General features: G+C 49.4%; 5 protein-coding genes across 6 annotated transcripts; 3 read left to right on the top strand and 2 right to left on the bottom strand.

The window, feature by feature from the left end:
• The first annotated feature begins 1132 nt into the window (after positions 1-1132).
• FOXG_05884 (uncharacterized protein) lies at positions 1133-4260 on the top strand. Of its 2 annotated transcripts, XM_018384329.1 has the most exons (3): positions 1133-1607; positions 2022-2300; positions 2355-4260. In XM_018384329.1, exons 1-3 carry the CDS (start codon positions 1492-1494, stop codon positions 3712-3714), a joined length of 1755 nt encoding a protein of 584 aa, XP_018241399.1. In that variant the 5' UTR covers positions 1133-1491; the 3' UTR covers positions 3715-4260. The 2 variants fall into 2 exon arrangements, with proteins under 2 accessions (XP_018241399.1, XP_018241400.1); XM_018384330.1 differs by having other exon boundaries at positions 1133-2300.
• A 223-nt stretch (positions 4261-4483) lies between these two features.
• Positions 4484-6620, top strand: FOXG_05883 (uncharacterized protein; the record flags this gene model as incomplete). Its single annotated transcript, XM_018384328.1, has 2 exons — positions 4484-6002; positions 6102-6620. The coding sequence occupies exons 1-2, from the start codon at positions 4677-4679 to the stop codon at positions 6618-6620; spliced, it is 1845 nt and encodes a 614-aa protein (XP_018241398.1). The 5' UTR covers positions 4484-4676.
• Positions 6621-7151: 531 nt separating this feature from the next.
• FOXG_05882 (uncharacterized protein) lies at positions 7152-8601 on the bottom strand. Its single transcript, XM_018384327.1, has 3 exons — positions 8224-8601; positions 7685-8175; positions 7152-7634 (listed from the first exon to the last, which is right to left on the bottom strand). The coding sequence occupies exons 1-3, from the start codon at positions 8483-8485 to the stop codon at positions 7278-7280; spliced, it is 1110 nt and encodes a 369-aa protein (XP_018241397.1). The 5' UTR covers positions 8486-8601; the 3' UTR covers positions 7152-7277.
• Positions 8602-8735: 134 nt separating this feature from the next.
• On the top strand, positions 8736-9990 carry FOXG_05881 (uncharacterized protein). Its single transcript, XM_018384326.1, has one exon. The coding sequence runs from the start codon at positions 8902-8904 to the stop codon at positions 9835-9837; it is 936 nt and encodes a 311-aa protein (XP_018241396.1). The 5' UTR covers positions 8736-8901; the 3' UTR covers positions 9838-9990.
• Positions 8753-12144, bottom strand: FOXG_05880 (uncharacterized protein). The gene is made up of 2 exons (XM_018384325.1): positions 10570-12144; positions 8753-10520 (listed from the first exon to the last, which is right to left on the bottom strand). Exons 1-2 carry the CDS (start codon positions 12078-12080, stop codon positions 9857-9859), a joined length of 2175 nt encoding a protein of 724 aa, XP_018241395.1. The 5' UTR covers positions 12081-12144; the 3' UTR covers positions 8753-9856.
• Positions 12145-12164: the final 20 nt, after the last annotated feature.

The following is a 12164-nucleotide window of genomic DNA, read 5'->3' as shown; positions in this document are numbered from 1 at the left end:
GAATGCGGTGCTAGGCCGGGGTAAGCGCTGCATGGCGGCGGCGCTGTTGAGGGTTGGAGTGGCTAAGTGCGGGAGACAGTGTTCTGACTGTGGTCTTGGCGTGAGAGTGAACTGCAATGTTCATCCGATCATCCTGAAGGGGTTTATGGTGGGGTTGCTGATGGTTCGGGTACTAAACACTATCAACAACTCTATAATTAACATTATTTATTGAGAGGTTGGAAGACATGATGGCTTGCATGAGAACGACCTGATTTCGAATCCAAATTTTCGGAATACAAGTTCATACCATGTTCTTACAGCGGAATATTACCGAGAGTTATCACCCTTGAACTGAGATGCATGAATGCAGCTAACAGCGGAGTGTCCTCGGGGCCCGAAATATGACAAGAGAGCTTTTTTGTTTCTCAAGACCTATCATCCCGTCTCTGTGACAATAATGTTGACAATGCCCCTTTCTCAAGTCTATGATATGTAAATTCCCATCATAGAATCCTCATAAGGAGTTCGGTCCTACCCACAGCCACATAAATCTGTATACGAATTTCCTGATTTTCTTGCATTTCTAGCTTGCGTACGACATGAAACTATGGCTTGGTCGTTTATGAGCTGAAAAATGAAGCTCCCCTGTTTCTCTCTCAGGTCTTGTTCGGACAGGGACCGTGCCAATGTGACTCAGTTTCAGATTCGGGGAACTCAAGACAAGCTCGAGGGCAGTGCTTGGATTGCTTCGCGTGCTGTGTAAGGTGAAAATAATGTCCTGAACCGTGATGCTTGTGTGATGATACCAGCGACGTCTTTTTTCTGAAGGTATCCATCCTTTTGCTGGAGTGTTTTGGCTGATTTTGAGGGGAATCGCACTGTAGACTCGCTTAGCTCAGCCAGTCTACGCTCGTTCCAGTGAAAAGAACCCACTGGGATGGCTTGACGAGGTTCCAGTGGCTGCAGGTCAGAGAGCCAATGCTGAAGCTTGACTGGATGAGGAATGGTCAGGCTTTGGAGTGATGATCATTCCTGCTTTTGCCTCCTTGTCTGGAGATGGGAGTCTCTCGCCATTCATGTCTGCCCCTCTCTGTGGTCTTCCTTTTGAGTCTCTTCTGATAGTTTAATGGAAGACGCCTTGAGCACCAAGGCTCAAACTTAACTATCGACTCTGCTATTTCATCTATTCTATCCCCTTCTCTTTTCACATTTGGTTATGTACCACGTGCTCTCCCCTCTCCTTTTAAAGACTAGCGAACCTGGAGGCATTGACTTTGACCATTACAGCACCAAAGGTATTCCGTACCCAGTGCGAGGTCTAGCACTATAACGGCCGGGCTAGAAGGTCGACCAGTGGCCAGTCCCATCCAAATATTACCCACACGGAACCGCCCAATGTCCCCCCGTTGATCTTCTCAACCCTTCAACCTCCACCAAAATCTCGCCGACCCGGAGCCTTTCGCTCTTGATACCTCTGACCCTGGATTGACGACTTCAACACCCGACACCATGGCCATTGCCATGGGCTGGCAGAAACCCGACAATGTCGCGGGCTCGTCGGCGCCGGCCATCATGGTCGGTCTCTTCGTTGCCTCTGGCGGGTTGCTGTTCGGCTACGATACTGGGTAAGACTGACCACCATTTTCTTTTGACTTTGGATGCCTTTGGATATGGATGGATCACGACATACGATGCTCGAAGTCGCCACACCAACGATGTTGTTCATGAGGAGGGAGATACCGGGACCTATCGACGATACTTTATTCGATTTGACGATGCGACGACTGCCACGGACTCGTGTGACATGCATGACGAAGCCATCACCACATATATCTCAAAAGAACGCAAGGCAATATCGCCGGAGGAAGTGCAAGAAGGAAGCGAAACAAGGGCGATATACGAAACGGCAGCGACTTGTCTCGACGAACCTCCCACGAGACACTCCGACTCGATTCTCCGACCATGGACTTGTCCATACCAGCCCATTTCATCGCGTCACATCATTTTCACAGCCAGAAACTAACCATATCTCTTCACAGAGCCATCAACGGCATCCTTGCCATGACAGAGTTCAAGGAACAATTCGGAAAGCACACAAATTGCCACGACGAAAAGGGCGCCCTCGACATTTGTACAAAAGACTCATCTATTATCGTCGCCATCCTCAGCGCTGGCACTGCCCTCGGTGCTCTACTTGCTGCACCCACTGGCGATTCTCTAGGCCGTCGCAAGACCCTTCTTGTGGCCGTGGGCATCTTCTGCCTCGGTGCCATCTTCCAAGTTTGCGCTAACAATATAGATTTGTTACTGGTTGGGAGGTATGTGCACCTCATCTCTTATATGGAAGACCATATCGTTAATAATGTCTCTAGATTTCTCGCTGGCATTGGTGTCGGCCTCATTTCGGTCCTTGTTCCATTATATCAGTCTGAAATGGCACCAAAATGGATCAGAGGTACCCTCGTCTGCGCATATCAACTATCAATTACAATTGGCCTCTTCTCCGCCTCTGTAGTCAACATTCTCGCCTCTAAACTCAAAGATTCCTCCGCTTATCGTATCCCTCTCGGCCTTCAGATTGTGCCAGCCATTATTCTTACCGGCGGCTTATTATTACTACCGGAAACACCCCGTTTCCTTGTTAAGAAGGGCCTTCACGCCGAAGCCGGTCTTTCACTCAGTCGACTTCGACGACTAGACATTACACATCCAGCGCTCGTTGACGAACTGCAAGAAATGATAGCAAACCACCAATACGAATTAACATTAGGACCCGACAGTTATAAAGACATCTTTATTGGTTCCCCACACCTTGGTCGACGAACATTTACTGGTTGCGGTCTTCAGATGCTTCAACAGCTCACCGGTATTAACTTCATAATGTACTACAGCACATCCTTCTTTGACGGTGCCGGCGTCGAGAGCCCATACACCAAATCGCTTATTATCAACGTCATCAATGTTGTCTCGACAATACCAGGCCTGTTGGTTATCGAACGCTGGGGTCGACGAAAGCTTTTGATGATCGGAGCCATTGGAATGGCCGGCTGCCAACTCCTTATGGCGTCTTTCGATACCGCGACAGGACAGAGTTATGAGAAAGCATCGCAGACCATTCTCATCACATTCTGTGCTATCAACATTTTCTTCTTCGCTGCTTCTTGGGGACCCGTGGTGTGGGTCGTAACATCAGAGATTTATCCCCTCAAAGTCCGTGCAAAGGCTATGTCGGTTTCAACAGCGTCAAACTGGCTTCTTAACTTTGGTATCGGCTACAGTGTGCCTTTCTTGGTTGGATCAGGGCCAGGTAACGCCTCCTTTGGACCAAAGATTTTCTTCATTTGGGGCGCCTTTTGCATTCTGGCGGTCTTCTTTGTGTGGTGTAACGTGTACGAAACAAGTAAGATCAGCCTGGAACAGATCGACGAGATGTACGAACGAGTGAACCACGCATGGAATAGCAAGTCATTCGAACCGAGCTGGAGTTTCCAGCAGATGCTCAACGATGGTTGGTCACCGAGCGCCCAACCACCTGCAGGCCACGAGCTGCAAACAACGACGACTGCATCAAGCGCAGACACAACTTTGGGTGACGGTGACGCATCATCAATCACCGTGAATCAGAACAATAACAACAACGGTTCATCGCCTAGTAACAACAACAATAACAACAATGACCAGAACAAGGGTCCCCCGCCGATGGCCATGGCCAATGTCGACTTCAGCTATTAGGCTCCACGTCGCCGAATTGTTTGTCTATATTGCGTGTCTTTTGCCTGGACGTCACATAAGGAATCAGCGATGGAGTTCATGACGAGGTGGAGTTAGTGGGGTTTACGCGTTATTGCCATGGTCATTGATGATTTCATTCTCATTTTATATGGATTCTGTTTCTTTGTTTGTTGCCCATCACATCAACTCAAATCGTCCCTCAGTTTGGGGCCACGGATGGACTGTCGGTACTGGGGACTTGGCTGGGCTGGATACCAAACTCTTGGCTCTTGGACATCTTTTTCATGATTTACCTACCATCTTTTTCAGGGAGTCACAGTGTTTTACGTCGTCGATGAATGGATGCCCGGATACCCTGTGGGCAGCGGCTAATAGTCGAGAGGAGTGAAGTGACGGCGCATGGCCACGGATGGATTTCTTGGGGTTACAGAAAGGCTTGATATCGATCTGATTACCTGTCAGCTACCAAATACCAGCATTTTTGAGCATCTAATACGCTTTGTACTGTCTATCAATCCCTTGTGAGATCCCTGACTCTGTCGCTGGGTACATGAGTACGCTCTCGACCCTACTTGTCACCGGCGAACATGCCCCCTGTGCACTAGGTCACTGGAAGTCTGTGGCCTTGTTCTTCAACCAGGCACTGAAACTGCCTTGCGCTTGACTCTGGTCACTGTTGGCAATACGTGAACAGTCAGTCAAAGCGTGCTTCGAGCTGCCTCTCAACCCAAAGATAAAAGCTTCCCATACCTTCGTTCCTAACCCTTTCTACCTAATAAGCTTTCTTTCCCACAAACCTTCTGACGTCTCGCACAAATCTCCAGTTGACATCTAAGCAGTCTATAACCTTATAACTTATACTACTACTTCTTTCGCTACTTACACCTGCTTAGAGGAACCTCAGCGACTTGACACCTATATACCTTTGACAGGTCTGTAGTTGCGACACCCATAACATTTCTATGCAACCCCCTGCCTCTGTCAGACATCTGCCCAGCATGTCGGATGTTTCTGACGCCCTCGACCGCGTCCACCCAGACTTTCTTGACTTGTTGATCCGTCATGATCTCCTACCCCCTGAGGGAGACGACGGCTTCTCGGAGCCATACCTGGCCAGGTTAATTTCCATCGCTCTAGAACTTGCAGAGGATGATGAGCAGGCTTTCCTGGTCGGTAGAATTATTACCGAGGAAGAGTTGGCATTTGAGCGACTGCGCAGCCCCGAAGTTCGCAATACCAACCATCGAATCGTGCTGGATCGAACCGAGAGGAGAATTGTTTTTCGCGAAGCCGCAAATGACCCTGCACCTGAACAAGGAAATGGCGAGGACTGCATGATCTGTGGCGATGACGCTCACTTTAGAGCTCTTTGCGGCCACAATTACTGTTTACCTTGCTACCGTGAAGCTATTCGAGTCGGTCTTCGTTCCCAAGAAGAGTTTCCGCCGAGATGCTGCGAGCCTATCACTGAGGAGGGTGTTGCACTTGCACGCGCCCCTGCTTTGGTTCACCTTTTCCGCCAGATGCGAGAGGAAGCTGATGTACCGATCCACGATAGACTATACTGCCATGACGGTAACTGCGCAGCGTTTATTCCACCTGATCGTAACGGGCATTGTTTGTTATGCGATACACACACATGTCGCGACTGCGGTGAGCGAGGCCATCCAGGCCAGCCCTGCCGAGAGGGAGCTGCCGAGGAAGATGTCTGGGCCACCATGGACGAGAACCGGACCGTTAACTGCCCCGGGTGCGGCAGGATGATCGAGCTCGCAGAGGCATGCAACCACATGACATGCCCCTGCGGCCAAGAGTTCTGTTTTATTTGCGGTCGAGTATGGCATACCTGCAACTGCCCCGTCTATGGAGGCTTTCACCTTATGGTACCCATGAGGGATCGTCCAGGTAGGAAGCCGGAGCAGTATCGTCGTCGCCCACACCCTACTGAGGGGGCAGCAGCGGATAGGGCTGATGGAGCGCTGAGGATTCCACAGCTACGACCTATGCAGGGTGAGGAGGAGCGTGTTCCGCCCAGAGTCGGGGGACCGCGAAGGGTTATTCGGCCTCTGGTGTTGCCCCCTCCTGAGGAACCACAAGAACCACAGGAGCAGCGGCGTCGTGGGGAACATCACGAACAGGAACATCAGCATGGTGAAAGACATCATCATGGAGAAAGACGTTATCACGATGAAAGGAATCAAGACGCATATGAACGTGAGCGAAATCGCAGACGAGCCGAAAGACGAGCTGATGTGCCAATGGAGCCACGCAGAGTTGAACCTCTAATGGTAGGTCGTCCACCCGATGCCCCTCGCCTACGTAGGGTGTCTAGAAACAGGGCTCACGCGGGAGATATGAGAATAGCTAACCACATCGTCGATGTACAGGGTGGACATGCGCCTGAAATACGAATGGATCGCCGGCGGGACGATGGCCGTGCCGCCATGGAAGCTCTCATGCCTGGTATGGGCCGCATGCAGATCAACGAGCAGCGCATTGAGAGACCACCCGCAAGAGATGATCGCCGCCTTCCCAGCCTGTATCGGTATGAGATGGATGCACCTCAAATAAACTACCAGGGCCGATTTTACAACGAGAGGGATGCGCCTCAGATGAATGTGCCGCGCCGACCTTATAACGTGATGGATGCACCTCAGATAGACAGGTCTCGCCGTGAAGCGGCATACCACGCGATGGACGCTGAAGCCAGGCGCATAAACCAAAATCGGCTACTTGCGATGAATCGCGAAGCGGCTCGCCTGGCGGCGCAGGATCCTCCCCGCCAGCAGGGCAGGAATCGCCAAGGCCATTATAGAGACGATGTTTATGGAGAAATATTGATCGATTCCGACGATGATCTATACGGTGACGATCGAGGCTACGATACTCGTCGTCCTCGTTATTGAGCAGGGTAAGAAGAGATCGATGTCGTTTTTGCAAATCACAGCGTCTTGAAGGTACAGAGCTTTGGCTCAACTCCTAACTTGGTCTCTGTAGAACCCTGCTCCTATGCCAGTCGAGGGCTGGTATTGCAATCGCGATAGCTAAGAGGTGAGAGGAAGCCTTGGACCGTGAGAGCGCGGTAACATGCCGCGGGCAGGGCTCATTCGTATGATGGGCTTTACTCAAGATATGGCGACATTTGGCGTTTTAGGTGTATACGGGGTGAAATAGCTTATTGCGATACACGAGGGAATTAAAAATTATGGCTCTATCTTCTCTTCGAGACTGTTTTACCACTTGCTTCTACGCGACCGATGATTCTTAAATTGTATAGTTGCTCGTGACTATGCAACTCCTCGATAATACCTAACTTGCTAGCGTAACATAGGGCTGTTTGATATGAACTGATAAAAGAAACTCGCTCTGATAGGCTCAATATTCTAAAGGTAGCCATTTTATGTGTATATAAGAGAACAAAGGTCTAGAACAAAGGCGTTTGCTTGAGTGATGTACATCAGACAACAACTATGGGACTTTACAACGCAAAGAGGTTTATGGCAATGAAGACATACAAAAACACGAATTGTTCACTTTTAATCATCTTATCTCGTTACTAACACTCACTTAGAACTCTTGCTAAGACTCTTCTTGATTTCTGCCACAACCGCAGCCGTGACCTCCTTAGTAGTCGCCTTTCCACCGAGATCCTGTGTGAGAACACCTGAAGCAGTGACATTCTCAACACACTCCATCAACTTGGTCGAAGCCTCTTCTTCACCCAACCATGCGAGCATCTCAGCTGCTGTCCAGAAAGTGGCGACCGGATTGGCGACGCCCTTGCCGGTGATGTCGAATGCAGAACCGTGGATAGGCTCAAACATAGATGGGTTCTCGCGGCTGGGGTCGAGGTTGCTTGTTGGCGCAATGCCGATTGAACCAGCGAGGGCAGCAGCAAGATCAGAGAGAATATCAGCGTGCTAGAGTATGTTAGTTCGATGACTTCCAAGGTAGAGGAAAGATGGCTTACCAAGTTGCTAGCAACAATAGTATCGATGCTCTCAGGCTTAAGAACCATCTTTGTAGTCATAGCATCAACCAACATCTTCTCAACAGTAACATCGGGAAAGTCCTTCGCAACCTCCGCGGCAACCTCATCCCAAAGAACCATGCCGTTCCTCTGCGCATTGCTCTTGGTGACCACAGTCAAATGCTTTCTGGGTCTCTTCTGCGCAACCTCAAACGAGAACCGAATAAGTCTGCTAACAGCGTGACGAGTGAAGATGGCGACTTCTGTGGCAACTTCCCAGGCGTGACCGCGGTGTGAACGACCGCCTTGGCCGGCGTATTCACCTTCGCTGTTCTCGCGGATGATGACCCAGTCGAGATCGCCGGTTTTGCAGTTACGCAGGGGAGATTGTGTGCCGCGCATGATGCGTGTTGGGCGGACGTTGGCGTATTGCTGGAAGGGCTGGCAGATTGCCAGACGAAGACCCCAGAGGGAAATATGATCAGGAACATCTAGTAAAATGAGTATCAAGTTTCATCAGAACATTTAGTAAGACTTACCAGGAGCTCCAACGGCACCGAAGAGGATGGCATCGTGCTTCTTCAACTGCTCAAGACCACCATCGGGAATATACTTTCCAGTCTTCTTGTAAGTATCCGAACTCCAGTCATAGTGAGTAAAGTCAAGATCAAAAGTCTGGAGAGTATCGGCGAGAGCGTTTAGAGCCTCGATACCAGCAGAAATAACCTCAGGACCGATTCCATCAGCTGGGATGGAGGCGATGCTGTAGGACTTCTTGGCGGTGACTGCGGAGGGAGACATGATTATTCTAATGTGTTTGTGAAGACTTGTGATGAGAATTGAAGATGTTGATGAGTTGTATACGATAGATATGTTATACTTATATATACGAAGATGTCGGATTGAGAGTATGTTAGTCTTGGCTTTGTGTGGAGGCGAGCGGACTTAGAAATGTCCGCGACAACACGACATCGCCCGGACCGGGAAAGGAAGTGAGCGGCGCTTCAAGTCCGTTGCGATTGACGCTTTTCCGTGAATAGTGGCTTATGATGCGGGGAATGATTGTCCATCATTTAGAAGAGCCCAAAGTAGGCTATGAGGGACTTTCCCTTCCTTTGTCTTCCATGATATCTTGAGGGATAATATTTTTATCGATCACTTACTCTTTCCTCGTAAATTTCATCACGAAGGACCCAATATCTTCCATTCCACCAGCCATGATTGATCCGAAAGCTATTGATATGGTGCTGGACATCTTTGTCCCTGCTATCCAAGTTCATCGGAAGAATTCCTCAAGACCATTCGTTCTAGGTCTTTCTGGTCTTCAAGGCAGTGGAAAATCGACATGGGCTGCAGCTCTTACACAAGCCCTCACGAATCAACACAATCTCAAGACCCGCATGGTATCCCTGGACGATCTCTATCATGACCATCCAGAACTTGTGGCCCTTCGAGAAGCAAACCCAGATAATGGTCTTCTCCAAACTCGTGGCCAGCCTGGAACTCACGACGAAGTTCTAGCGAAGAACTTCTTCGATCAAGTACTTGGTCGCGTTGAGAGTGATGAGAAGGTTGTCAGATGGCCAGTTTTTGACAAGAGCCTTCATAGTGGTCAAGGTGGAAGGGTTCCCGTTGAGAAATGGGAAGAAGTTCCGCTGGACGACGGCCTTGATGTTCTGATTTTTGAGGGTTGGGCACTTGGCTTCAAACCTTTGACTGACGAGGAAGTCAAGAGGAAGTGGGAGAAAGCTAAAGCTTCTGAGGCACAGCAGTCTGAAGAATGGGCTCTTACGAACACGCTGGCGAGCCATGATCTTAACCATCTTCTGCTCATCAACAAAAACTTGAGAAGATATTGCGAGACATTCGCTGGACCACAGCACTTTGATGGATTTCTACACCTGAGTACAGAGAAGCTCGTCCAGGTTTACGAGTGGCGGCTAGGCCAGGAGAGGGCGTTGAGGCAGCACAAGCCAGGCATGACGGATGAGCAGGTTACCATGTTTGTCAAGGGATATATGCCTGCTTATGAACTGTTTCTCGAACGTCTTCAGAACCAGAACTTCTTCAAAGGCCAGGGGCCTAGTGAGAAGAAGCATATACAAGTGGTATTGAATAAGAACCGGGAGGTTGTTCAGGTGAAGGAGGTATAATATATTAATATTAGTCATACTATCGTAAATAGTTCCAAGTTGGATCAACAGAAGCATCAAACTCCGCGTTTACAAGAAAGGGATTGTCGATGGCGCTGAATGAACTCGCAAAGAGCTGATCATACCACATCATTGATTCATGGCCTTCTAGCGGTATGTTATCCAAATTCATACCAGGTGCTCCTTCTGGATTTAGTGATGTGCGTGGTGTAGACAGAAAGTCATTGGAATATGGCGCCTGAGGATTTTGGGGCTGGGAGTAGGGTATGTCTTGAGATAAGATACCCGTAGAATGATACGTCGTCCGTGGTCGTTTGTTCTGTTGTGGTCTGAAGGGTTGAGTGGAGGATAGTCCTTGGAATGCTTGGGTATTCGAAGAGGTGTTTTGAGGGATAGAGTTTGGGCTGTCTCTTGTTTCAGGGCCTTGAGATTGAGCATGTTGTGTTCTTGGAAGTCTTGTAGGGGTAGTGTTCTCACCACTCCGTACTTGACTTCCGACACTTGGAGAGAAACTACGTGTTGTGATGATTGCATCTACCGGAGATTCAATCATCGTTGGCCGCTCTTGGGAGAGCTCTTGAACGGTGGAGGTCAACTCGTCTATGGCCCCAAGACAGTATTCTGGCCAGGAAGTGTCCCGTGCAGCCAGATGACCGAGTATGTCCTTGGCCGCAGCAACATGCCTAAAAGAGTCAGTGAATAATGAAAGACTGGAGAAGGAAGGTGACATACCTCATTGCGCTACCCAGATGGACCTGCTTTTCAAAGGCAGCATGAATAAGAACAAATGCACTGATCCAGATAGACCACGTGAAGGAAGGCCACAACAAGGGTGTTTGAGACTTCGCACTAGTTGAGTCTACAGACAACTGGTGGCGGTTTCGATGTTTCTTGAGAATTATCAAGATAGACTTAGCAGCTGAGATGCATGCCTGGAAGGCGGATGAGTATGATGAAGAAGGATGTTCGGAAGCGAGGCCAGGTCTGTTCAAGCATATTGCTGATTCGTGCTTCAGAACCAAAAGCATAACCTTGTGATGCTCGGATATTGCGGGAGCAGTTGCCCCAGTATCGGCTAAGTCGTCCTCTTCTACAGCATCTTGAATTTCGTTGAACCATTTAGCCAGCTCAGCTTGGACGAACGCTGCTCGATCTGCGGTATCCTGTCGTTGAAGCATGGACTTGTTCCTGAGCTCAAGAATGAGTCCACGTATACGAGCATGCTTCGCCACGAACGTAAGGAGCTGTAATCTTTCCGGATTTTCTTCCCTGTTCGTTATTGTGTGGCGCTCCTCGCCGGGATAACAGACATCCAGGTCGTCATCTCGTATGTCGAGAGGTAGTCCAAGAGACTGGCAGAGAAGCCTTTCTAGAATGTAGATACACCAGAAAACCCTGCGTCGAACCGAAACTTCCTTGTCTGTGAAGAAGGGATATCGCGCTGGACATCGATGAAGGCCCATGTGAAATGCAGTCCTAACAATAAGTCCACCTAATCTCGATGCGGCGTTGAGACAAAGCATCGAAGTCAGGAACAACTGGATAGCCAAAGCTGCCTGTGTTGAGCGGATTGACGCAGGCTGGCTCAAAGCAAACTGCGAGCTCGCCAACGCATCGTCGACACTGTTGAAGAGGTAAAATTTCGGAATCGGCTTTTTGAAAGCAGCGGCCTGTCGACTATCCGCCAGCGATATAGAAAGAACAGACCTCAAGATGACTGTATCTACAGGGTCAAGCAATAGCATTCCGTTCTTAGCAACCTCTTCAAACAACCCCAGGACTTGAGGCCCGTGAAGGAACGGAAGAACAGGATGCCAAGCCTCGAAATAACTCTTGGACCACTCGACAAAGTCTTCAAAGCTCTCTCCTCCGGGCGGGACATCATCGCGGACTTCATCATCTCTCCAAAGAAACTGCTCTCGATTTCTTCTTATCGAAGCATCTTGACGAAGTTGATCGTCCTCACCGGGAATAAGCGTATTGATAGCCGAAGACCCAGATTCTGTAGTTCGTGATGCAGATCTCTTGGCAAGGCGAAGATGAACAGCACGAATATAGTGGATTCCGCTACCGCTTCCTACGAATCGAGCGGCATCGTGTTCACCTGTATCGCGCATCAATCCATATTCGCGTCCGGGTTGAGAAGTCGAGTATTTCCGTTTCTGGCCTTGAGGTTCTGAATGACCTAGGGTTGAGTGCGATGCTGTCTCGATATTATCGTACGGTGAGTGATGAGAAGACATCTTTACATCACATCCTCAATGCCAGGCTGTGAAATCTGGATGAATTGACGATGCTGGGGACTGCCGAGCTAAGCTGAGCTGAAG

The sequence above is a fragment of the Fusarium oxysporum genome, chromosome 2 (genome assembly GCF_000149955.1).
Source record: "Fusarium oxysporum f. sp. lycopersici 4287 chromosome 2, whole genome shotgun sequence".
In the NCBI taxonomy this organism is placed as follows: domain Eukaryota; kingdom Fungi; phylum Ascomycota; class Sordariomycetes; order Hypocreales; family Nectriaceae; genus Fusarium; species Fusarium oxysporum.
The sequence above is the reverse complement of the archived record's forward strand: the minus strand, read 5'-3'. Positions and strand labels throughout refer to the sequence as shown.